At 43.9% G+C, this 26,727-nt stretch overlaps 1 protein-coding gene and 1 long non-coding RNA gene across 4 annotated transcripts in view; one reads left to right on the top strand and one right to left on the bottom strand.

Annotated features, from left to right (window-relative positions):
* epha5 (EPH receptor A5) overlaps positions 1-26,727 on the top strand; it is a 152,862-nt gene that overhangs the window by 58,096 nt on the left and 68,039 nt on the right. For both annotated transcript variants that reach the window (XM_045692702.1, XM_045692703.1), the window contains exons 4-5: positions 13,518-13,673; positions 15,460-15,795. In XM_045692702.1, coding sequence (XP_045548658.1) covers positions 13,518-13,673; positions 15,460-15,795 — 492 coding nt within the window. The remainder of the gene's footprint in view (positions 1-13,517; positions 13,674-15,459; positions 15,796-26,727) is intronic.
* LOC106568616 (uncharacterized) lies at positions 17,360-20,182 on the bottom strand. 2 transcript variants are annotated; one of them, XR_001320354.2, is made up of 3 exons: positions 20,099-20,182; positions 18,569-18,656; positions 17,360-17,394 (listed from the first exon to the last, which is right to left on the bottom strand). It is a non-coding gene; the product is annotated as an uncharacterized lncRNA (long non-coding RNA). The 2 variants fall into 2 exon arrangements; XR_001320353.2 differs by lacking the exon at positions 17,360-17,394 and adding an exon at positions 17,746-17,936.

Here is a 26,727-nt window from a genome sequence, read left to right on the forward strand (position 1 = left end):
TGATGAGCCTGCATGGGGCTGGAGATGAGGCTACATGGGGCTGGAGGTGAGGCTGTGTGGGGCTGGAGGTGAGACTGTCTGGGGCTGGAGGTGAGACTACATGGGGCTGGAGGTGAGGCTACATGGGGCTGGAGGTGAGCCTGTATGGGGCTGGAGATGAGCCTGTATGGGGCTGGAGGTGAGGCTACATGGGGCTGGAGGTGAGCCTGTATGGGGCTGGAGATGAGCCTGTATGGGGCTGGAGGTGAGGCTACATGGGGCTGGAGGTAAGCCTGTATGGGGCTGAGGCTCTCTTGTGTTACACTGAACTCACTCACTCTCAGTCATGTGTTGTTTTGAAGAACAAGTCGGCTACAAAGTCATATGACAGAACTTCAGAATGTAATATTTGTTTCATAAAATTTGCACGTTGTCCTATAGGATATTTGTTTGAACATTTTAATTAATAAAAACAGCTTCTTTTGAATAAAATCCAGGCCTTGATTGTATAATAGAGTCACCTTAAAAACAATATTAAACTGAGTATTATCAATATTATCAATTGTCAAATTGTACATGATGAGTTTGGAACACAAACTACTTGGAGCAGCTTGGATCAACAGCCTTGTTACAGTTTAACTACCAGTCTCTGTCTATATTACCCAATGTGCTGGCCTCCCAGCTTCCCATCCTTCCAGCATCCCAGTCTCTCATCCTCCCAGCCTCCTATTTTCCCAGTCTCCTAGCCTCCCATCCTCCTAGCCTCCCAGCCTCCCATCCTCCCAGCCTCCTAGCCTCCCAGCCTCCCAGCCCCCTAGCCTCCCATCCTCCAAGCCTCCCAGCCTCCTATTTTCCCATCCTCCTATTTTCCCAGTCTCCTAGCCTCCCATCCTCCTAGCCTCCCATCCTCCTAGCCTCCCAGCCTCCCAGCCCCCTAGCCTCCCAGCCTCCCATCCTCCTACCCTCCCATCCTCCCATCCTCCCAGACTCCTAGCCTCCCAGCCTCCCAGCCTCCTAGCCTCCCAGCCTCCCAGCCTCCTAGCCTCCCAGCCTCCCAGCCTCCCATCCTCCTAGTCTCCCAGCCTCCTAGACTCCTAGCCTCCCAGCCTCCCATAGCCTCCCATCCTCCCAGTCTCCAATCCTCCCAGTCTCCCAGCCTCCCATTCTCCCATTCTCCCATCCTCCCAGCCTCCGCCTCCCATCATTCTCCCATCCTCCCATCCTCCCAGCCTCCCAGCCTCCCATTCTCCCATCCTCCCAGCCTCCTAGTCTCCCATCCTCCCAACCTCCTAGCCTCCCATCCTCCTAGCCTCCCATCCTCCCAGCCTCCTAGCCTCCCATCCTCCCAGACTCCAATCCTCCCATATCCTCGCAGCCTCCTAGCCTCCCAGCCTCACAGCCTCCTAGCCTCCCATCCTCCCAGCCTCCTAGCCTCCCATCCTCCTAGCCTCCTAGCCTCCCATCCTCCCAGACTCCCATCCTCCCAGCCTCCTAGCCTCCCAGCCTCCTAGCCTCCCATCCTCCCAGACTCCCATCCTCCCAGCCTCCTAGCCTCCCATCATCCCATTCTCCCAGTCTCCAATCCTCCCATCCTCCTAGCCTCCCATCCTCCCAGCCTCCTAGCCTCCCAGCCTCCTAGCCTCCCAGCCTCCTAGCCTCCAATCCTCCTAGCCTCCCATCCTCTCCAGCCTCCTAGCCTCCCAGCCTCCTAGCCTCCCATCCTCCCAGCCTCCCAGCCTCCCAGCCTCCTAGCCTCCTAGCCTCCCATCCTCGCTATCCAGAGTAGAGACAGAGAGGAGAAGATAAGAGCCCATTGCCATTACCAGAGGCTTGTTTGCGGTGTTTGAGGAATGACATGTGAGTCACTGTCTGCATACCAAATGGCAGCCTATTCCCTATACAGTGCACTACTTTAGACCAGAGCCCTATCAAAAGTAGTGCACTAGTATAGGATATAGGGTTCCGTTTGGGACACAAGGTGGTCTGTTCACAGTGGATGGCAGGGCAGCAATGCAGCAGGCAGGTTAATGGTATTGGGAGGTCAGAGCCTGTGGTAGATTAACCCTGGGATTTGGAGAGGGGGGCTCTTGTAGCAGGAGTAGAGGCTTGCCCTGACAGAAGATCCGCACATCGTCACATCCCTGCCATGCAGGGTCACTCAGACGAAGATGTGTGCATCACAAATGGCACCCTATTCACCCATTTTGAGCTCAAGTCAAAAGCAGTGCACTAGAAATAGGGTGTAATTTGGGACGCGGTCAAGGTCAGTTAGGCCACTCGATAGACAATGGGAGAGGGGAGTAGCAGGGTTTATGTGAAATGGAATCATGGATTCTATAGATTATTGTCAGTTTTTCCTGTATTGCTGAGGTAAAACGTAGAGGAAATATTTCAGTACACAAAATACTATACAGATACCTGCGTGGCACAGAGGGAAAAGCAATGCAATGTCGCCATGTTATCTGTATTTATTATGGATCCCCATTACTTCCTGCCAAGGCAGCAGCTACTCTTCCTGGGGTTTATTATGGATCCCCATTACTTCCTGCCAAGGCAGCAGCTACTCTTCCTGGGGTTTATTATGGATCCCCATTACTTCCTGCCAAGGCAGCAGCTACTCTTCCTGGGGTTTATTATGGATCCCCATTACTTCCTGCCAAGGCAGCAGCTACTCTTCCTGGGGTTTATTATGGATCCCCATTACTTCCTGCCAAGGCAGCAGCTACTCTTCCTGGGGTTTATTATGGATCCCCATTAGTTCCAGTCAAGGCAGCAGCTACTCTTCCTGGGGTTTATTATGGATCCCCATTACTTCCTGCCAAGGCAGCAGCTACTCTTCCTGGGGTTTATTATGGATCCCCATTAGTTCCTGCCAAGGCAGCAGCTACTCTTCCTGGGGTTTATTATGGATCCCCATTACTTCCTGCCAAGGCAGCAGCTACTCTTCCTGGGGTTTATTATGGATCCCCATTACTTCCTGCCAAGGCAGCAGCTACTCTTCCTGGGGTTTATTATGGATCCCCATTACTTCCTGCCAAGGCAGCAGCTACTCTTCCTGTGGTTTATTATGGATCCCCATTAGTTCCTGCCAAGGCAGCAGCTACTCTTCCTGGGGTTTATTATGGAACCCCATTAGTTCCTGCCAAGGCAGCAGCTACTCTTCCTGGGGTTTATTATGGATCCCCATTAGTTCCTGCCAAGGCAGCAGCTACTCTTACTGGGGTTTATTAAGGATGCCCATTAGTTCCTGGCAAGGCAGCAGCTACTCTTCCTGGGGTTTATTATGGATCCCCATTACTTCCTGCCAAGGCAGCAGCTACTCTTCCTGGGGTTTATTATGGATCCCCATTAGTTCCTGCCAAGGCAGCAGCTACTCTTCCTGGGGTTTATTATGGAACCCCATTACTTCCTGCCAAGGCAGCAGCTACTCTTCCTGTGGTTTATTATGGATCCCCATTACTTCCTGCCAAGGCAGCAGCTACTCTTCCTGGGGTTTATTATGGATCCCCATTAGTTCCTGCCAAGGCAGCAGCTAATCTTCCTGGGGTTTATTATGGATCCCCATTAGTTCCTGCCAAGGCAGCAGCTACTCTTCTTGGGGTTTATTATGGATCCCCATTAGTTCCTGTCAAGGCAGCAGCTACTCTTCCTGGGGTTTATTATGGATCCCCATTAGTTCCTGCCAAGGCAGCAGCTACTCCTCCTGGGGTTTATTATGGATCCCCATTAGTTCCTGCCAAGGCAGCAGCTACTCTTCCTGGGGTTTATTATGGATCCCCATTACTTCCTGCCAAGGCAGCAGCTACTCTTCCTGGGGTTTATTATGGATCCCCATTAGTTCCTGCCAAGGCAGCAGCTACTCTTCCTGGGGTTTATTATGGATCCCCATTAGTTTCAGTCAAGGCAGCAGCTACTCTTCCTGGGGTTTATTGTGGATCCCCATTTAGTTTTTGTCAAGGCAGCAGCTACTCTTCCTGGGGTTTATTATGGATCCCCATTAGTTCCTGTCAAGGCAGCAGCTACTCTTCCTGGGGTTTATTATGGATCCTCATTAGTTCCTGCCAAGGCAGCAGCTACTCTTCCTGGGGTTTATTATGGATCCCCATTAGTTCCTGCCAAGGCAGCAGCTACTCTTCCTGGGGTCTATTATGGATCCCCCATTACTTCCTGCCAAGGCAGCAGCTACTCTTCCTGGGGTTTATTATGGATCCCCATTACTTCCTGCCAAGGCAGCAGCTACTCTTCCTGGGGTTTATTATGGATCCCCATTAGTTCCTGCCAAGGCAGCAGCTACTCTTCCTGGGGTTTATTATGGAACCCCATTACTTCCTGCCAAGGCAGCAGCTACTCTTACTGGGGTTTATTATGGATCCCCATTAGTTCCTGCCAAGGCAGCAGCTACTCTTCCTGGGGTTTATTATGGATCCCCATTACTTCCTGCCAAGGCAGCAGCTACTCTTCCTGGGGTTTATTATGGATCCCCATTAGTTCCTGCCAAGGCAGCAGCTAATCTTCCTGGGGTTTATTATGGATCCCCATTAGTTCCTGCCAAGGCAGCAGCTACTCTTCCTGGGGTTTATTATGGACCCCCATTAGTTCCTGCCAAGGCAGCAGCTACTCTTCCTGGGGTTTATTATGGATCCTCATTAGTTCCTGCCAAGGCAGCAGCTACTCTTCCTGGGATTTATTATGGATCCCCATTAGTTCCTGCCAAGTCAGCAGCTACTCTTCCTGGGGTTTATTATGGATCCCCCATTACTTCCTGCCAAGGCAGCAGCTACTCTTCCTGGGGTTTATTATGGATTCCCATTACTTCCTGCCAAGGCAGCAGCTACTCTTCCTGGGATTTATTATGGATCCCCATTAGTTCCTGCCAATGCAGGAGCTACTCTTCCTGGGGTTTATTATGGATCCCCATTAGTTCCAGTCAAGGCAGCAGCTACTCTTCCTGGGGTTTATTATGGATCCCCATTAGTTCCAGTCAAGGCAGCAGCTACTCTTCCTGGGGTTTATTATGGATCCCCATTAGTTTCAGTCAAGGCAGCAGCTACTCTTCCTGGGGTTTATTATGGATCCCCATTTAGTTTTTGTCAAGGCAGCAGCTACTCTTCCTGGGGTTTATTATGGATCCCCATTAGTTCCTGTCAAGGCAGCAGCTACTCTTCCTGGGGTTTATTATGGATCCCCATTAGTTTCAGTCAAGGCAGCAGCTACTCTTCCTGGGGTTTATTATGGATCCCCATTAGTTTCAGTCAAGGCAGCAGCTACTCTACCTGGGGTTTATTATGGATCCCCATTAGTTCCTGTCAAGGCAGCAGCTACTCTTCCTGGGGTTTATTATGGATCCCCATTAGTGTCTGCCAAGGCAGCAGCTACTCTTCCTGGCGTTTATTATGGACCCCCATTAGTTTTTGTCAAGGCAGCAGCTACTCTTCCTGGGGTTTATTATGGATCCCCATTAGTTCCTGCCAAGGCAGCAGCTACTCTTCCTGGGGTTTATTATGGACCCCCATTAGTTCCTGCCAAGGCAGCAGCTACTCTTCCTGGGGTTTATTATGGATCCCCATTAGTTTCAGTCAAGGCAGCAGCTACTCTTCCTGGGGTTTATTATGGATCCCCATTAGTTTCAGTCAAGGCAGCAGCTACTCTTCCTGGGGTTTATTATGGATCCCCATTAGTTCCTGTCAAGGCAGCAGCTACTCTTCCTGGGGTTTATTATGGATCCCCATTAGTGTCTGCCAAGGCAGCAGCTACTCTTCCTGGGGTTTATTATGGACCCCCATTAGTTTTTGTCAAGGCAGCAGCTACTCTTCCTGGGGTTTATTATGGATCCCCATTAGTTCCTGTCAAGGCAGCAGCTACTCTTCCTGGGGTTTATTATGGATCCCCATTAGTGTCTGCCAAGGCCCAGCTACCTTTATTATGGACCCCCATTAGTTTTTGTCAAGGCAGCAGCTACTCTTCCTGGGGTTTATTATGGATCCCCATTAGTTCCTGTCAAGGCAGCAGCTACTCTTCCTGGGGTTTATTATGGACCCCCATTAGTTCCTGCCAAGGCAGCAGCTACTCTTCCTGGGGTTTATTATGGATCCCCATTAGTTCCAGTCAAGACAGAAGCTACTCTTCCTGGGGTTTATTATGGATCCCCATTAGTTCCAGTCAAGGCAGCAGCTACTCTTCCTGGGGTATATTATGGATCCCCATTACTTCCTGCCAAGGCAGCAGCTACTCTTCCTGGGGTTTATTATGGATCCCCATTAGTTCCAGTCAAGGCAGCAGCTACTCTTCCTGGGGTTTATTATGGATCCCCATTAGTTCCTGTCAAGGCAGCAGCTACTCTTCCTGGGGTTTATTATGGATCCCCATTAGTGTCTGCCAAGGCAGCAGCTACTCTTCCTGGGGTTTATTATGGACCCCAATTAGTTTTTGTCAAGGCAGCAGCTACTCTTCCTGGGGTTTATTATGGATCCCCATTAGTTCCTGTCAAGGCAGCAGCTACTCTTCCTGGGGTTTATTATGGATCCCCATTAGTTCCTGCCAAGGCAGCAGCTACTCTTCCTGGGGTTTATTATGGACCCCCATTAGTTCCTGCCAAGGCAGCAGCTACTCTTCCTGGGGTTTATTATGGTTCCCCATTAGTTCCAGTCAAGACAGAAGCTACTCTTCCTGGGGTTTATTATGGATCCCCATTAGTTCCAGTCAAGGCAGCAGCTACTCTTCCTGGGGTATATTATGGATCCCCATTACTTCCTGCCAAGGCAGCAGCTACTCTTCCTGGGGTTTATTATGGATCCCCATTAGTTCCAGTCAAGGCAGCAGCTACTCTTCCTGGGGTTTATTATGGATCCCCATTAGTTTCAGTCAAGGCAGCAGCTACTCTTCCTGGGGTTTATTATGGATCCCCATTAGTTTCAGTCAAGGCAGCAGCTACTCTTCCTGGGGTTTATTATGGATCCCCATTAGTTCCAGTCAAGGCAGCAGCTACTCTTCCTGGGGTTTATTATGGATCCCCATTAGTTTCAGTCAAGGCAGCAGCTACTCTTCCTGGGGTTTATTATGGATCCCCATTAGTTTCAGTCAAGGCAGCAGCTACTCTTCCTGGGGTTTATTATGGATCCCCATTAGTTTCAGTCAAGGCAGCAGCTACTCTTCCTGGGGTTTATTATGGTTCCCCATTAGTTCCTGTCAAGGCAGCAGCTACTCTTCCTAGGGTTTATTATGGATCCCCATTACTGTTTGCCAAGGCAGCAGCTACTCTTCCTGGGGTTTATTATGGACCCCCATTAGTTCCTGCCAAGGCAGCAGCTACTCTTCCTGGGGTTTATTATGGATCCTCATTAGTTCCTGCCAAGGCAGCAGCTACTCTTCCTGGGGTTTATTATGGATGCCCATTAGTTCCTGCCAAGGCAGCAGCTACTCTTCCTGAGGTTTATTATGGATCCCCATTTGTTCCTGCCAAGGCAGCAGCTACTCTTCCTGGGGTTTATTTTGGATCCCCATTAGTGTCTGCCAATGCAGCAGCTACTCTTCCTGGGGTTTATTATGGACCCCCATTAGTTCCTTCCAAGGCAGCAGCTACTCTTTCTGGGGTTTATTATGGATCCTCATTAGTTCCTGCCAAGGCAGCAGCTACTCTTCCTGGGGTTTATTATGGATCCCCATGAGTGCCTGCCAAGGCAGCAGCTACTCTTCCTGGGGTTTTTTATGGACCCCCATTAGTTCCTTCCAAGGCAGCAGCTACTCTTCCTGAGGTTTATTATGGATCCTCATTAGTTCCTGCCAAGGCAGCAGCTACTCTTCCTGGGATTTATTATGGATCCCCATTAGTTCCTGCCAAGGCAGCAGCTACTCTTCCTGGGGTTTATTATGGATCCCCATTTGTTCCTGCCAAGGCAACAGCTAATCTGCCTTTAATTTTGCTGGACCCCAGGAAGAGTAGCTGCTGCCTTGGCAGGAACTAGTTAATTACTTGTGAATTTTGTATTATCACGTGTGAATGATGTATTATCCCTTGTGAATGATGTGCAGTAAGGCAACTCGCAGACCTCATGTAGCCTAGCCCATAGTCCTATATGTTTAATAAGGTTAGTAGCCCATAGTCCTATATGTTTTAATAAGGTTAGTAGTCCATAGTCCTATATGTTTTAATAAGGTTAGTATCACCCCTCATGTATCCTAGCCCATAGTCCTATATGTTTTAATAAGGTTAGTAGCCCATAGTCCTATATGTTTTAATAAGGTTAGTAGTCCATAGTCCTATATGTTTTAATAAGGTTAGTAGTCCATAGTCCTATATGTTTAATAAGGTTAGTAGCCCATAGTCCTATATGTATTAATAAGGTTTATTTCACAACTAAAGTGGCCAAATAACTTCTTAAAATGAAGCACATTAATCTGCTTTCCAAGAGGTTAGTATCACTCCTCAGGTGTAGAGTGTAAGGTCTCCTCAGGTGTAGAGTGTAACTGGCGTACATAAGCAGCGCGTGAGTTTCAAGGTTGGGGAAGATTAATTTTCACCATATAAATTTACCTGTAGAACAAATACATCAAATCAAATTCAATCAAATTTATTTTTATATAGCCCTTCGTACATCAGCTGATATCTCAAAGTGCTGTACAGAAACCCAGCCTAAAACCCCAAACAGCAAGCAAAGCATGTGAAAGAAGCACGGTGGCTAGGAAAAACTCCCTAGGAAAAACTCCCTAGAAAGGCCAAAAACCTAGGAAGAAACCTAGAGAGGAACCAGGCTATGAGGGGTGGCCAGTCCTCTTCTGGCTGTGCAGGGTGGATATTATAACAGAACATGGTCAAGATGTTAAAATGTTAAAATGTTCATAAATGACCAGCATGGTCAAATAATAATAATCATAGTAGTTGTCGAGGGTGCAACAAGCACGTCCGGTGAACAGGTCAGGGTTCCATAGCCGCAGGCAGAACAGTTGAAACTGGAGCAGCAGCATGGCCAGGTGGACTGGGGACAGCAAGGAGTCATCATACCAGGTAGTCCTGAGGCATGGTCCTAGGGCTCAGGTCCTCCGAGAGAAAGACAGAAAGAGAGAAAGAGAGAATTAGAGAGAGCATATTTAAATTCACACAGGACACCGGATAAGACAAGAGAAATACTCCAGATGTAACAGACTGACCCTAGCCCCCCGACACATAAACTACTGCAGCATAAATACTGGAGGCTGAGACAGGAGGGATCAGAAGACACTGTGGCCCCATCCGATGATACCCCGGACAGGGCCAAACAGGCAGGATATAACCCCACCCACTTTGCCAAAGCACAGCCCCCACACCACTAGAGGGATGTCTCCAACCACCAACTTACCGTCCTAAGACAAGGCCGAGTATAGCCCACAACAATCTCCGCCATGGCACAACCCAAGGGGGGGCGCCAACCCAGACAGGAAGACCACGTCAGTGACTCAACCCACTCAAGTGACGCACCCCTCCCATGGACGGCATGGAAGAACACCAGTAAGCCAGTGACTCAGCCCCTGTAAAAGGGTTAGAGGCAGAGAATCCCAGTGGAAAGAGGGGAACCGGCAAGGCAGAGACAGCAAGGGCGGTTCGTTGCTCCAGCCTTTCCGTTCACCTTCACACTCCTGGGCCAGACTATAATTAATCATAGGACCTATTGAAGAGATAAGTCTTCAGTAAAGGTTGAGACTGAGTCTGCGTCTCTCACATGGGTAGGCAGACCATTCCATAAAAATTGAGCTCTATAGGAGAAAGCCCTACCTCCAGCCATTTGCTTAGAAATTCTAGGGACAATTAGGAGGCCTGCGTCTTGTGACCGTAGCGTACGTGTAGGTATGTACGGCAGGACCAAATCGGAAAGATAGGTAGGAGCAAGCCCATGTAATGCTTTGTAGGTTAGCAGTAAAACCTTGAAATCAGCCCTTGCCTTAACAGGAAGCCAGTGTAGGGAGGCTAGCACTGGAGTAATATGATCAAATATTTTGGTTCTAGTCAGGATTCTAGCAGCCGTATTTAGCACTAACTGAAGTTTATTTAGTGCTTTATCCGGGTAGCCGGAAAGTAGAGCATTGCAGTAGTCCAGCCTAGAAGTAACAAAAGCATGGATTAATTTTTCTGCGTCATTTTTGGACAGAAAGTTTCTGATTTTTGCAATGTTACGTAGATGGAAAAAAGCTGTCCTTGAAACAGTCTTGATATGTTCTTCAAAAGAGAGATCAGGGTCCAGAGTAACGCCGAGGTCCTTCACAGTTTTATTTGAGACGACTGTACAATCATCCAGATTAATTGTCAGATTCAACAGAAGATCTCTTTGTTTCTTGGGACCTAGAACAAGCATCTCTGTTTTGTCTGAGTTTAAAAGTAGAAAGTTTGCAGCCATCCACTTCTTTATGTCTGAAACACAGGCTTCTAGCGAGGGCAATTTTGGGGCTTCACCATGTTTCATTGAAATGTACAGCTGTGTGTCGCCCGCATAGCAGTGAAATTTAACATTATGTTTTCGAATGACATCCCCAAGAGGTAAAATATATAGTGAAAACAATAGTGGTCCTAAAATGTCAAAGAAGATGGCAAAGAAGTTCAAGAAATGGTCAGACAGGCCACTTCCTGTAAAGGAATCTCTCAGGTTTTGACCTGCCATTTGAGTTCTGTTATACTCACAGACACCATTCAAACAGTTTTAGAAACTTTAGGGTGTTTTCTATCCATATGCAATAAGTATATGCATATTCTAGTTACTGGGTAGGAGTGGTAACCAGATTAAATCGGGTACGTTTTTTATCCGGCGGTGTAAATACTGCCCCCTAGCCATAACAGGTTAAAGAGGATTCTGTAATTTGCTTTCTAATGATCATGATCTTTTCCTCAAAGAAGTTCATAAATGTATTACTGCTGAAGTGAAAGCCATCCTCCATTTGCGAAGGCTGCTTTTTAGTTAGCTTTGCGACAGTATCAAAAAGAAATTTCGGATTGTTCTTATTTTCCTCAATTGAGTTTGGAAAAATAGGATGATCGAGCAGCAGTGAGGGCTCTTCGATACTGCACGGTACTGTCTTTCCAAGCTAGTCGGAAGACTTCCAGTTTGGTGTGGCGCCATTTCCGTTCCAATTTTCTGGAAGCTTGCTTCAGAGCTCGTGTATTTTCTGTATACCAGGGAGCTAGTTTCTTATGACAGATGTTTTTAGTTTTTAGGGGTGCAACTGCATCTAGGATATTGCGCAAGGTTAAATTGAGTTCCTCGGTTAGGTGGTTAACTGATTTTTGTCCTCTGACGTCCTTGGGTAGGCAGAGGCAGTCTGGAAGGGCATCAAGGAATCTTTGGGTTGTCTGAGAATTTATAGCACGACTTTTAATGCTCCTTGGTTGGGGTCTGAGCAGATTATTTGTTGCAATTGCAAACGTAATAAAATGGTGGTCCGATAGTCCAGGATTATGAGGAAAAACATTAAGCTCCACAACATTTATTCCATGGGACAAAACTAGGTCCAGAGTATGACTGTGGCAGTGAGTAGGTCCAGAGACATGTTGGACAAAACCCACTGAGTCGATGATGGCTCCGAAAGCCTTTTGGAGTGGGTCTGTGGACTTTTCCATGTGAATGTTAAAGTCACCAAAAATTAGAATATTATCTGCTATGACTACAAGATCCGATAGGAATTCAGGGAACTCAGTGAGGAACACTGCATATGGCCCAGGAGGCCTGTAAACAGTAGCTATAAAAAGTGAGTGAGTAGGCTGCATAGATTTCATGACTAGAAGCTCAAAAGACGAAAACGTCATTGTTTTTTTTTGTAAATTGAAATTTGCTATCGTAAATGTTAGCAACACCTCCGCCTTTGCCGGATGCACGGGGGGTATGGTCACTAGTGTAACCAGGGGGTGAGGCCTCATTTAACACAGTAAATTCATCAGGCTTAAGCCATGTTTCAGTCAGGCCAATCACATCAAGATTATTATCAGTGATTAGTTCATTGACTATAACTGCCTTGGAAGTGAGGGATCTAACATTAAGTAACCCAATTTTGAGATGTGAGGTATCACAATCTCTTTCAATAATGGCAGGAATGGAGGAGGTCTTTATACTAGTGAGATTGCTAAAGCGAACACCGCCATTTTTTATTTTGCCCAACCTAGATCGAGGCACAGACACGGTCTCAATGGGGAAAGCATTACATGCATAATTGAATTTGCGGTCACTTTTGAGGATGGTGTTTTTTTCCCCGCTAATTAATTGCATTTAGGAACATTCACACTCATAGCCTACTGCTGTGTGAGCATTGCTGCACTTATAATGTGAAGAAATAGTCCAATAGTTTATCAACATTTTAAAGTTAATGTTCAGATCTGTCGCGTCAGCCTTTTTTTTTTCTATGCTAGTGGTTGTATTAATTTAGGATCTATCGCGGACTATTTTTGAAATATAAATTTTTCACATAGAATAGATCAACTTTTGTCCTATTGGGGATAGTAGATTTACATAACTATCTATCTGACAGTCACGCAGCGCTGTCTATCTGACAGTCACGCAGCGCTGTCTATCTGACAGTCACGCAGCGCTGTCTGTCTGACAGTCACGCAGCGCTGTCTGTCTGACAGTCACGCAGCGCTGTCTGTCTGACAGTCACGCAGCGCTGTCTATCTGACAGTCACGCAGCGCTGTCTATCTGACAGTCACGCAGCGCTGTCTATCTGACAGTCTCGCTGCGCTGTCTATCTGACAGTCACGCAGCGCTGTCTGTCTGACAGTCACGCAGCGCTGTCTGTCTGACAGTCACGCAGGGCTGTCTGTCTGACAGTCACGCAGGGCTGTCTGTCTGACAGTCACGCAGGGCTGTCTGTCTGACAGTCACGCAGGGCTGTCTGTCTGACAGTCACGCAGGGCTGTCTGTCTGACAGTCACGCAGGGCTGTCTATCTGACTTTCACATGTCTAATTGATGTCTTTGTAATTTATCAATCCTATTTGTGGTCTTATAACATGACAGTATTGGAGACCGTTGGTAATTATTGGTGGTGCCTGAGTTATACTACCAATAACTACTGAGTTATACTACCAATAACTACTGGTGCCTGAGTTATACTACCAATAACTACTGGTGCCTTGAGTTATACTACCAATAACTACTGGTGCCTGAGTTATACTACCAATAACTACTGGTGCCTGAGTTATACTACCAATAACTACTGGTGCCTTGAGTTATACTACCAATAACTACTGGTGCCTGAGTTATACTACCAATAACTACTGAGTTATACTACCAATAACTACTGGTGCCTTGAGTTAGAAACCACATTCTAGATGTACGGATTGACAAAATGTATTGCTCACTAAAAGTACAAACCTGAACAAAATGTCAGTAATGTCTTACAAATTGAAACATCTCTCATCTTCAGTGTGCAGGGTAAACCTAACCACCTACTTCTCTCTCTTTCTCTACACTGTGTAAAGCAGGTTTATTCTGGTCTGTGCTGCATTAAATGTTCTCGTAACAGCTTCACTAGAGTCCAGTCTAACCTCCCTCTCCTCTCTCTCCTCATCTCTCTCCCGTCTCCAGTCTGCAGAGCGGGTTTCTTCCGATCGGTGCTGCAGACCCCTGCCTGCAGTAAATGTCCTCCTCACAGCTTTGCCAGAGTCCAGGGTTCCATAGCCTGTACCTGTGAGGATGGATACTACAGGAGAGACAGTGACCCGCCCAACATGGCCTGTACACGTATGTACTATGCCTCATCATTCATTACATACTATGCTGCTACATACTATCTACGTACCGTAAAACTTCTCAAATAGCCTCCTGTTCTTTTTAATCGCCGGGACAACGGCACGTATTTCAGCAAATAAACAGCCGTTTCAAATAAATGCAGATTCTAAATTAATTGTTTTCGAGCTTACCGTGAATTACCATTAATTGTTTACAAGGTTTAATATTTGATTTGTTACATTAAATAATTCAGTAATGACTGGATGGCAAGGAAGGATGGCAATAATCTGTTTTTTTTGTCGCCAGTAAGAAACTGCTAGCTAACATTTATTATTATTATTATTATTATATATTATCCATACATATTGGCAGTATACCACTCCATACATTAATACTGCAGTAGTTATCAGTAATATACCGCTCCATACATTAATACTACATTAGTTATTGGTAGTATACCACTCCATTAGTGTGTATATATATATATATATATATATACACACACCTGTTCTGAAAGGCCCCAGAGTCTGCAACACCACTAAGCAAGGGGTACCACCAAGCAAGTGGCACCATGAAGACCAAGGAGCTCTCCAAACAGGTCAGGGACAAAGTTGTGGAGAAGTACCGATCAGGGTTGGGTTATAAAAAAAATATCTGACACTTTGAACATCCCACGGAGCACCATTAAATACATTATTAAAAAATGGAAAGAATATGACACCATATATGTTTTGGCCATCAAGGAATACGCTATGTCTAGCGCAAACACAACATCTCTCATCACCCCGAGAAAGCCATCCCCACAGTGAAGCATGGTGGTGGCAGCAGCATGCGGTGGGGATGTTTTTCATCAGAAGGGACTGGGAAACTGGTCAGAATTGAGGGAATAATGGATGATGTTAAATACAGGGAAATTCTTGAGGGAAACCTGTTTCAGACTTCCAGAGATTTGAGACTGGGACGGAGGTTCACCTTCCAGCCCGACAATGACCCTAAGCATACTGCTAAATCAATACTTGAGTGGTTTAAGGGGAAACATTTAAATGTCTTAGAATGGCCTAGTCAAAGCCCAGACCTCAATCCAATTCAGAATCTGTGGTATGACGTAAAGATTGCTGTACACCAGCGGAACCCATCCAACTTGAAGGAGCTGGAGCAGTTTTGCCTTGAAGAATGGGCAGAAGTCCCAGTGGCTAGATGTGCCAAGCTTTTAGAGACATACCCCAAGAGACTTGCAGCTGTAACTGCTGTAAAAGGTGGCTCTACAAAATATTGACTTTGAGGGGGGAATAGTTATGTACGCTCAAGTTTTCCGTTTTTTTTGTCTTATTTCTTGTTTGTTTCACAATCAAAAATATGTTGCATCTTTAAAGTGGTAGGCATGTTGTTTAAATCAAATGATACAAACCACTTAAAAATCTATTTTAATTCCAGGTTGTGAGACAACAAAATAGGAAAAATGCCAATGGGGGTGAATACTTTCGCAAGCCAGGGTAAAACCATAACTAGAACTTTATGAGTAAATATTGTTTCATTTAACCTCATTGAGATGGGAATGAAGTGCTCTTCAGGACAGAATAATTAACTTGAAATCCCCCCCCCCCCCAATTTTAGATTTTTTTTACCAAGTTACCCTTCTTAAAAGTCACCGAATTGGTGGAACGACCCAACAACACCTCTACATAGTGAAGTCCTTTATGGCATAAGAGTGGATGTTATTGTCCCTACGGGACCTCTTATCTTCTAGCAATATGTTATAGTTTCAGAGGAATAACACAATATGTTATTGTCCCTACAGGACCGCCTTCTGCTCCTCGTAATGCCATTTCCAATGTAAACGAGACGTCGGTCTTCCTGGAGTGGGCGGTTCCTGAGGAGACTGGCGGCAGGAAGGACGTCAGCTATAACATCCTGTGTCGTAAGATCAGCGTTGACAGCAGACGCTACGAGGAGTGTGACAGCACGGTGCGGTTCCTGCCACAACGCAACAGTCTCAGGAACAACTCTGTGATGGTGGCAGACCTTCTGGCTCACACGAACTATACGTTCGAGGTAGAGGCCGTCAATGGAGTGTCTGAGCTCACCAACCCCGGACGACAGTTTGTCTCTCTCAACGTCACCACCAACCAGGCAGGTTAGTGTCTTCACATGATCTATATATATATTTATATACATTACCTTTACCAATTGTCTTCTATACTTTATATACCACAACCAACATATCGAGGCTCCAGAGACAATGAGAGACACTTGAAGAAACTCTAACCCGTTAGCCCACTCCGTCAGCGAACTCACCCATTGGAGCCTCACACCTTGCGTTGCGGACACAAACCAAATTAATGATCAAGCAGAGTTCCACTCTCAGAACACATCTTCTCTGACTCATGTCTTTGGAATAGCCCTGAATATGGATCAAATCAAATGTATTTATATAGCCCTTCTTACATCAGCTGATATCTCAAAGTGCTGTACAGAAACCCAGATACCTTCTCCATAGACATTGATTATTATTATCTGACCATGCTGGTCATCTATGAACGTTTGAACATCTTGGCCATGTTCTGTTATTATTCTCCACCCGGGACAGCCAGAAGAGGACTGGCCACCCCTCATAGCCTGGTTCCTCTCTAGGTTTCTTCCGAGGTTTTGGCCTTTCTAGGGAGTTTTTCCTAGCCACCGTGCTTCTGCATTGCTTGCTGTTTGGGGTTTTAGGCTGGATTTCTGTACAGCACTTTGAGACATCGGCTTATGTAAAAAAGGCTTTATAAACACGATTGATTGATTGATTGATTGATTGAGGGATAGAGGGGGAGGAGTCGATAACTTAGCTTATCTCACACATTACGTAACATTTCTATTACCTGTTGCAAAGCAACAAGCAGAGTGTTCTGAGTCCTCTGACAAGGTTGTTCAACTCTTCCTGTGGACTGGATTTCCTACTGTGAATTAGATTTCTAATTTAATGAGCTGCTTTCAGGGGATCGCCCAATCCTATTGGAAGCCAGTTTAGTGTCTGAAGATTTCATTGTAAAATAAAACACAAGAGCATTTTACTTCCATGCCATATATGTATACAGAAACAGTCAACAGTTTCGACACAGCTACTCATTAAAGTTTTTTTTCTATATTTTTACTATTTTCTACATTGTAGAATAATAGTGAAGACATCAAAACTATGAAATAGCACATATGGAATCATGTAGTAACCAAAAAAAAAGTGTTAAACAAATCCAAATATATTTTATATTCTTCAAAGTATCCACCCTTTGCCTTGATGACAGCTTTGCACACACTTGGCATTCAATTCAAATCAAATCAAATCAATACATGTTCAGAACAATAACGAGGTAATATACAAAAAAAAAATGTTAATCTGCATAGATGGGTTCAATGTAAAGAGTCATTTGATACGCTTAGTTGTTCATCAGTCTTATGGCTTAGGGGTAGAAGCTGTCATGGAATCTTTTAGACCTAGACTTGGCGCTACGGTACCGCTTTCTCTCAACCAGCTTCACCTGGAATGCTTTTCCAGCAGTCTTGAAGGAGTTCTCACATATGATGAGCAGTTGTTGGCTGCTTTTCCTTCACTCTGCGGTCCAACTCATCCCAAACCATCTCAATTGGGTTGAGGTCGGGTAATTGTGGAGGCCAGGTCATCTGATGCAGCACTCCATCACTCTCCTTCTTGGTCAAATAGCCCTTACGCAGCTTGGAGGCGTGTTGGGTCATTGTCCTGTTGAAAAACAAATGATTGGATGGCGTATCACTGCAGAATGCTGTGGTAGCCATGCTGGTTAATTGTGCCTTAAAATAAGAAAAATATACTATAGTAAAGCACTGAATTAAAGCAGACAATTACTTTTTTGTAATATTTTATTAAACTTTTTAGTTGTTTATTTAACAATTTACAAAAAAAAAATTGATTGACGTAAACAGTAGACGACTTACCATTTGCATACATATAATTTCCACAAACATTAATGACATCAAACTTGCTCAGCCCTACATGTTCCCACTGTATCTAGACCCAAGGCTGTTTCTAATGCTAGTGGGACTCTAACTGCAGTAAAAAAAAAAACTACAACATAACACAATTTGAAGTCATATGGGGCAATCACTAGTCTGGCTGACACCTAACTCTGGAATGGCTCTTTGATGTTGTAGGCACAATGCATTGACAATGAAGGGGGCTGTGCTTTTACTGGTTGGCTGTCCTTTGTGTCTTTCCCTCTCAAACACCCCCAGCCACACACAGCCCCTGAGCCCCGCCCCATTCTATTACAATGGTTTGAATTTTCAAAATCCAAACAATAAGAGGAGAGTGAGAGAGAGAGAGAGAGTGAGAGTGAGAGAGAGAGAGAGAGAGAGAGAGAGAGAGAGAGAGAGAGAGAGAGAGAGAGAGAGAGAGAGAGAGAGAGAGAGAGAGAGAGAGAGAGAGAGAGAGAGAGAGAAACATTTAAGAGACTGAATCAAACCCCGTCGTACAATTTATGAGCAAATATAACATTAACAGCGTCCTTTCGAGATCAGTGTGGCCACATCTCTACCTACACTGTGAGTCACGTGAATCGCGTAAGCCAGGCTACTTAATCACAGCAAACAGAATCATATTCAAGTCTAATGTTTTTGTTAAAATAATTAGCCCACCAGTCATATACTCTCTGGCTATTCGACTGTCTTGGCCCCATTCTGTCTGGTCCACTGAGCCCTCTGGATCACGGTCTCCTTCACGTACCTTGGTTTGCCGATGTTGTCCGTTTTTCAAAAATGCACAAATCTTTCAACATATACATTACCAGGCAGGACCCAGCTACTGCACCAGCTTGGTGTGTCACTTGGTTTGTCCACAGATGTATTCATGCGTGTGTTTTCATGTAGAAAAAAGGTGATGTTTACAGAAAACTCACTGCGTGTAAGTCTTTCATGTTCTTCTTTAACTTCAGGCTATAGTCGAGTCGTCTAAAAGCAAGAGCGTTTCCTGGTCTATCTCCTCCGCTGCAAAAGAGAAAGAGGATACACAACTGAATGCATTCTACCGAAATGTGTCTTCCTCATTTAAGCAAACTCATCTGAATCAGAGGTGCGGAGGGCTGCCTTAATCGACATCCACATCTTTGGCGCCTGAGGAGACAGATTTTTCCACCTTACTGACTTTGCTATACGAACCAGCGACCTTTCGGTTACTGGTCCAATGCTCTTAACAACTAGGCTTAACCGCAAAAGGTATAGTTTCACCCACATTACTAAATGACATACGTTGAAGAGGGAAAGGTTGGTAAGACAGGTCAAATGGTTGAACAAAGGCAAAGGAGTGAGGAAAGAGCTAAATGAAGAGTAGCTTCGAGGTTAGAAATGCAGCCCATAACAGGAAGTGATCCATCTGTCAGAGGGTTATCAGCTACAATATACTCTATATACTACCTACTGCTGTTGTGCCCTTGAGCAAGACACTTTACACGTAAGTGCCAAGCCTGTGATGTGTGCGTCAGGTTGGTCACTAACAGAATATCTGTGACTAATAAATGACTAATAAAGCAAGTATGGTAAAATTAAGGCCAGGCTATCTATGTATCTAGTCCCAAAGTGGCTGCGGGGTTCTAAGAGGCTCTGGTAAAGTGAAGTCTGTCAAGTTTTCATTAAGGTTGTACTATTGGTTATCGATGTGGAAGACGTCGATGCTGTTTTACACAAGGTCAATGAAAATCAATGCCCCCAACCCCCCCCCCCCAAAGCTCTGTCCCTCCTCTATCAAAAAAAGTTTTATTCACTTTGGAGTCAAAAAGACCAGGTTCCACTCATTCAGTGTATCCTTTACAAAGTTGTCCATTGGTCTAGACCTCTGCATTTAAGTACAGAAATAAAGAAATGTTAGAAACATAGCTAGCTAGCTTAACGTTAACTAGCTAACAGAATTTACATCCATCCTCTTCAAATTGACAAGTCGAACTAAAGCTGCCACTGTCAGAAACCACTGTAAACCAGTATATATACTGTATGCATGAGATAATTCTGGCAAATAGCTTGGTTAAATTAACCCAGATGGAGAATAAGTAAAATACAGCTATGCCAACTTAGCTAGCCAGGTAACTTAGCTAACATTAGTTAAAGAGTGTCAGAGACAGTCCAGAAGAAGTGTCAGACTTATCTAGCTAAGGTAGCTAACCAGATAACTTTAGATAGCTGTCGTTACAGACACTGACAAAGTAAGCTAGCTAGCTAGCCAAATGTTGACAAAAAACATACATTTAGCTATATTCCGTGAAGCTAGCAAAAAAAAAATTCAGTAAGCTAACGCTAGCTAGCTAGCTAATGTTACCGCAGCCAGAGATATTAGCAAAGAAAATGGTTAGCTAGCTAATGGTTGTTAGCTAATGCTCAAGCTAACGTTAGCTGGCTACCTAATTATGATAGGACAATTCGTAACGTTTACTACCTACCGTTGTCACGGTTCAGTCAGCCAAAACACCCTTAGTCTGTCGAAATAACGTTAGCTGTTTTCCATTCAGTCAGTTGCACTAGATCTGGAAGACTTGCCAGTTGCCACGTCTCGACACTTGCTCACGTTCCGGTGAACTTCACACGCTGGTGGCGGGAGAATTAACCCACTGGCTGGGTCAAATATCCATAACCAAACCTTAATAACCAACAACCCAACCTTGCTGTTTTTACAGAAAACAAACCAAATATTGACCCAATACCTGCAACCCAGCAATTGGGTCATCCAAACAACCTAGCATCTTTTTTTGTGTAACTGACATCGCAAAGCCATGCATGCAAGAAGCCTTGACCTGTCTGGTGCCTAGAAGGCCAGCATCCCGGAGTCGCCTCTTCACTGTTGACGTTGAGATGAAATGAATTCACTGTTGACGTTGTTTTGTACGCACTATTTAATGGAGCTGCCAGTTGAGGACTTGTGAGGCGTCTGTTTCTCAAACTAGACACTCTAATGTACTTGTCCTCTTGCTCAGTTGTGCACTGGGGCCTCCCACTCCTCTTTCTATTCTGGTTAGAGCCAGTTTGCGCTGTTCTGTGACGGGAGTAGTACACTGCGTTCTACGAGATCTTCAGTTTCTTGGCAACTTCTCGCTTTGTTTCTGGACATTTTGAGCCTGTAATCGAACCCACAAATGCTGATGCGCCAGATACTCAACTAGTCTGAAGGCCAGTTTTATTGCTTCTTTAATCAGGATAACAGTTTTCAGCTGTGCTAACATAATTGCAAAAGGGTTTTCTAATGATCAATTAGCCTTTGAAAATGATAAACTTGGATTAGCTAACAAAACGTGCCATTGGAACACAGGAGTGATGGTTGCTGATAATGGGCCTCTGTACGCCTATGTAGATATTCCATAAAAAATCTGCCGTTTCCAGCTACAATAGTCATTTACAACATTAACAATGTCTACACTTTCTGATCAATTTGATGTTATTTTAATGGACAAAAAAAGTGTTTTTCTTTCAAAAACAAGGACATTTCTAAGTGACCCCAAACTGTTGAGTGGTAGTGTACACAAACACAACACTATACTACGCTATTAGGTCAACAGCAGAGTTGCAGTTGTCGTAGTGTAGTAAAGTGTTGTGTTTGAGTATATACATGTATACTCTTATTGCCAGTCAGTATGTAATATGGTGTTGTTACTCAGTGTTGAAGTCGTGTGTTGTCAGTCAGTATGTAATATGTAATATGTAATATATCAGCCAGGGCTGATCTGTGATGCTGTATGTACTGTAGCTAGGTGAGACACCCACATATCAGTCATAGTCAGTCCATTCATCTTCAGATAGCTAGGTGGACCAGTCATAGTCAGTACATTCATCTCCAGATAGCTAGGTGGACCAGTCATAGTCAGTCCATTCATCTCCAGATAGCTAGGTGGACCAGTCATAGTCAGTACATTCATCTCCAGATAGCTAGGTGGACCAGTCATAGTCAGTCCATTCATCTTCAGATAGCTAGGTGGACCAGTCATAGTCAGGACATTCATCTCCAGATAGCTAGGTGGACCAGTCATAGTCAGTCCATTCATCTCCAGATAACTAGGTGGACCAGTCATAGTCAGTACATTCATCTCCAGATAGCTAGGTGGACCAGTCATAGTCAGTACATTCAACTCCAGATAGCTAGGTGGACCAGTCATAGTCAGTCCATTCATCTCCAGATAGCTAGGTGGACCAGTCATAGTCAGTACATTCATCTTCAGATAGCTAGGTGGACCAGTCAGTACATTCATCTTCAGATAGCTAGGTGGAGCAGTCAGTACATTCATCTTCAGATAGCTAGGTGGACCAGTCAGTACATTCATCTCCAGATAGCTAGGTGGACCAGTCAGTACATTCATCTCCAGATAGCTAGGTGGACCAGTCATAGTCAGTACATTCATCTCCAGATAGCTAGGTGGACCAGTCATAGTCAGTCCATTCATCTCCAGATAGCTAGGTGGACCAGTCATAGTCAGTCCATTCATCTCCAGATAGCTAGGTGGACCAGACATAGTCAGTACATTCATCTCCAGATAACTAGGTGGACCAGTCATAGTCAGTACATTCATCTTCCAGATAGCTAGGTGGACCAGTCATAGTCAGTACATTCATCTTCAGATAGCTAGGTGGACCAGTCATAGTCAGTCCATTCATCTCCAGATAGCTAGGTGGACCAGTCATAGTCAGTACATTCATCTCCAGATAGCTAGGTGGACCAGTCATAGTCAGTCCATTCATCTCCAGATAACTAGGTGGACCAGTCATAGTCAGTACATTCATCTGCAGATAGCTAGGTGGACCAGTCATAGTCAGGACATTTTTCCTCAAAAAAGAAGTTATCAGCAAAGTCCGTGTTAGTAGGAAACAACTAGTCACATGTCTTATTTACAGTGCCTTCTGAATATATTCACACCCTCTTGACACCATCCACATTTTGATGTATTACAGCCTGAATTTAAAATGGATTACATTGAGATGTTGTGTCACTGGCCTGCACACAATAACGCAATAATGTCAAAGTGGAATTATGTTTTTAGAAAATGTTTACAAATTAAGAACAGCTGAAATGTTTTGAGTCAATAAGTATTCAACCTCTTTGTTATGGCCTAAATAAGTTCAGGAGTAAAAAATGTACTTAACAAGTCACATAATAAGTTGCATGGACTCAACTTGTGTGCAATAGTAGTGTTTGACATGATTTTTAAATGACTACTCCACAAATACAATTATCTCAATCGAGCAGTGAATTTCAAACACAAAGACAATGAAGGTTTTCCAATGCCTCACAAAGAAGGGCACCTATTGGTAGATGTGCTTTGAGCATGTTGAAGTTATTAATTACACTTTGGATGGTGTATCAATACACCCAGTCACTACAAAGATACAAGCATCCTTCCTAACTCAGTTGCCAGAGAGGAAGGAAACTGCTCAGGCATTCCACCATGAGGCCAATGGTGACATTAAAACAGTTACAGAGTTTTATGGCTGTGATAGGAGAAAACTGAGGCTTGATCAACAACATTTTAGTTACTCCGACATAAATTAACGTAAATGAACTTAAATTACAGAGTAATGTAAATTACAGAGTGAAATAAAAGAAGCCTGTACAGAGTAGACTATTCCAAAATATGCATCCTGTTTGCAATAAGGCACAAAAGTAAAACTGCAAAACATGTGGCAAAGAAATTAACTTTATGTCCTGAATACAAAGTGTTATGTTTGGGGCAAATCCAGCACAATACATCACTGAGTACCACTCTACATATTTTCAAGCATAATGGTGGCTGCATCATGTTATGGGTATGCGTGTCATCGGCAAGGATTAGGGAGTTTTTTCAGGATAAAAATAAATGGAATAGAGCTAAACACAGGCAAAATCCTAAAGGAAAACTTGGTTCAGTCTGCTTTCCAACAGTCACTGGGAGAGAAATGCACCTTTCAGCAGGACAGTAACATAAAATACAAGGTCAATTCTACACTGGAGTTGCTTGCCAAGACGACATTAAATGTTCCCGAGTGGCCTAGTTACAGTTTTGACTTAAATTGGTTTGAAAATCTACAGTAAAGCTGGACCATGGCTGTCTGGGAATGATTAACAACCAACTTGATAGAGCTTGACACATTGTTTTAAGAATAATGGGCAAATATTGTATAATCCAGGTGTGCAAAGCTCTTAGAGATTTACCCAGAAAGACTCACAGCTGTAATGACTCTTAGAGACTTACCCAGAAAGACTCGCAGCTGTAATGACTCTTAGAGACTTACCCAGAAAGACTCGCAGCTGTAATGACTCTTAGAGACTTACCCAGAAAGACTCGCAGCTGTAATCGCAGCCAAAGGTGATTCAGACATCTAATGACTCAGGCGGTTGAATACTTATCTAATCAAGATGTAAAAAAATAAATAAAAAAAATTACAACTAAATCAATTTTAATCCCAATCTGTAACACAACAAAATGTGGAAAAAGTTTAAGGGGTGTGAATACTTTCTGAAGGCGCTGTAACAGTCTGTGGTTAAAATGCTGCTGCACACTACAGAAACTGAGCATTCATTTTCTACAATCACGTCCATTGAATCTCCCGTTTTGGTCTGCTCTGTTTTTTAAATTTGTTAACATATAAAAAGTGATCCTCTTTTACAGTAAAATAATATCTAAATCTGTTTTGGTGTCCATATGACCGATTCTGTTGGACCAAACCTCATATACAAGTAGCGTGTTGAAACTGCTTTGAGAAAGAAGTGATCTCTATTCATATACATACACTGCTCAAAAAAATAAAGGGAACACTAAAATAACACATCCTAGATCTGAATGAATGAAATAATCTTATTAAATACATAGTTGAATGTGCTGACAACAAAATCACACAAAAATAATCAATGGAAATCCAATTTATCAACCCATGGAGGTCTGGATTTGGAGTCACACTCAAAATTAAAGTGGAAAACCACACTACAGGCTGATCCAACTTTGATGTAATGTCCTTAAAAAACAAGTCAAAATGAGTCTCAGTAGTGTGTGTGGCCTCCACGTGCATGTATGACCTCCCTACAATGCCTGGGCATGCTCCTGATGAGGTGGCGGATGGTCTCCTGAGGGATCTCCTCCCAGACTTGGACTAAAGCATCCGCCAACTCCTGGACAGTCTGTGGTGCAACGTGGCATTGGTGTCTATTCATATATATATATATATATATATATATATATATATATATATATATATATATATATATATGTGATTATTGCAATACAGGCACTTGGAACATTGGTCTAAAACATACATTCAAATGAATTTGGATATATCGACCCAGCCCTAACACATACTTGACAAATCTACAGACGAAACCCTGAAGACTGACACACCTGAATTAATGCAAGCAGAATATTAGTAAAACAAATAATAATGTTTAGTCATACTCTTAGTGAGCTTAGTACACAGGTGACCTAGCTAGCCTGATACAGCAAATCATGTCTGGGCGTCAGTGGCGGTCAGTGGCGTTTAACATAAGGGAGGACAAAAAAAATGATTTTCATGAGCATGGCCTTATTTCTCTTACAGCATGTTGGATAACTGTCATTCATATTCCATTCACCCAGTTCAATGTAACATCAATAGGTTTAGGTTACTGCATGATACTCTAATTTCCCCTGTACCCATCATGAGGTTGCTACAACCTAGCCTTATGAATGAAAGTTTACAATGTGGTGGCACAGTTCGAGATCATTTTTTAGTAATCGAGGTGACAAACACTGACATTCTATACTGCCTTGCACACTCTTGCCTGCATCTAGCTGATCTAGGGTGTAAATCATTAGTCCAACAGTTGTAAATGAGAGTTTCTATTAGACAAATTCAGTTATGTTTATCTCCGTTTCGTTCCGTTTACTTCTGTTTTCAGACATTTTTTTTTCAACAGAAATCGACGGAATGAATACACCCCTGATCACACTCAAACACAGTTCACTTTCATAGCAGCCACGTTGCGTTCCACAGCATGATCCCTTTTGATACTTGTATCTATAAATATTCTCCTCTCACCTTTTCCCTTATCTTGTGGACACATCAGCTGTCTGTAACCAGGCAAAATAACCTTTTGAAACCAAACCTTCCTATCATAACCCCTAACCACTTCACACATCCTACATTGTTGTCACCATATTAACGTCATAGCTACCAGAACTATAGTGTACAGTGAGAAAACAGTTTAGCAGTCACACCAGAGGGCCAAGGTGGAAACAAGTTAATAAAACCAAAAGCTTACCTTGACTTGGAAGAGTTCCAGTGTTGGATAGACATAGCCAGCTAGCTAACATAGCATCTCTCTCTGTTTGAGCCAGGTATTTGAGTAGGCTAAACTAGCTAGCTGCATTCACTAGCTAAGTAAGTGGGGAAGAATTACAACTAAATATATCTCTCTCTCTCTTTCTTTTTTCTCCTTCATTTTTTAAGAAATGCATTTGTTGTCTTTATCTCTCTTTGAGTCAACTGCTCACCACATGTTATACACTGCAGTGCTAGCTAGCTGTAGCTTATGCTTTCAGTACTAGATTCATTTTCTGGTCCTTTGATTTTACATTTACATTTACATTTTAGTCATTTAGCAGACGCTCTTATCCAGAGCGACTTGATTTGGTGGACAACATGTCAGTTCATACTGGAAGAGCTCAGATATGTTGGAGGACGTCCTCCGGAAGTTGTCATAATTACTGTGTAAGTCTATGGAAGAGGGTGAGAACCATGAGCCTCCTAGGTTTTGTATTGAAGTCATGTACCCAGAGGAGGACGGAAGCTAGCTGTCATTCGGTTACACTGTTGAGGCTACTGTAGACCTTTTTGCAAAACAATGTGTTTTAATCAATCATTTGGTGACGTGAATATATTTAGTATACAGTTGAAGTCGGAAGTTTACATACACCTTAGCCAAATACATTTAAACTCAGTTTTTCACAATTCCTGACATTTTAATCCTAGTAAAAATTTCCTGTCTTAGGTCAGTTAGGATCACCACTTTATTTTAAGAATGTGAAATGTCAGAATAATAGTAGAGAGAGTGATTTATTTCAGCTTTTATTTCATTCAT

The sequence above is a fragment of the Salmo salar genome, chromosome ssa13 (assembly GCF_905237065.1).
Source record: "Salmo salar chromosome ssa13, Ssal_v3.1, whole genome shotgun sequence".
NCBI classification, from domain to species: Eukaryota; Metazoa; Chordata; class Actinopteri; order Salmoniformes; family Salmonidae; genus Salmo; species Salmo salar.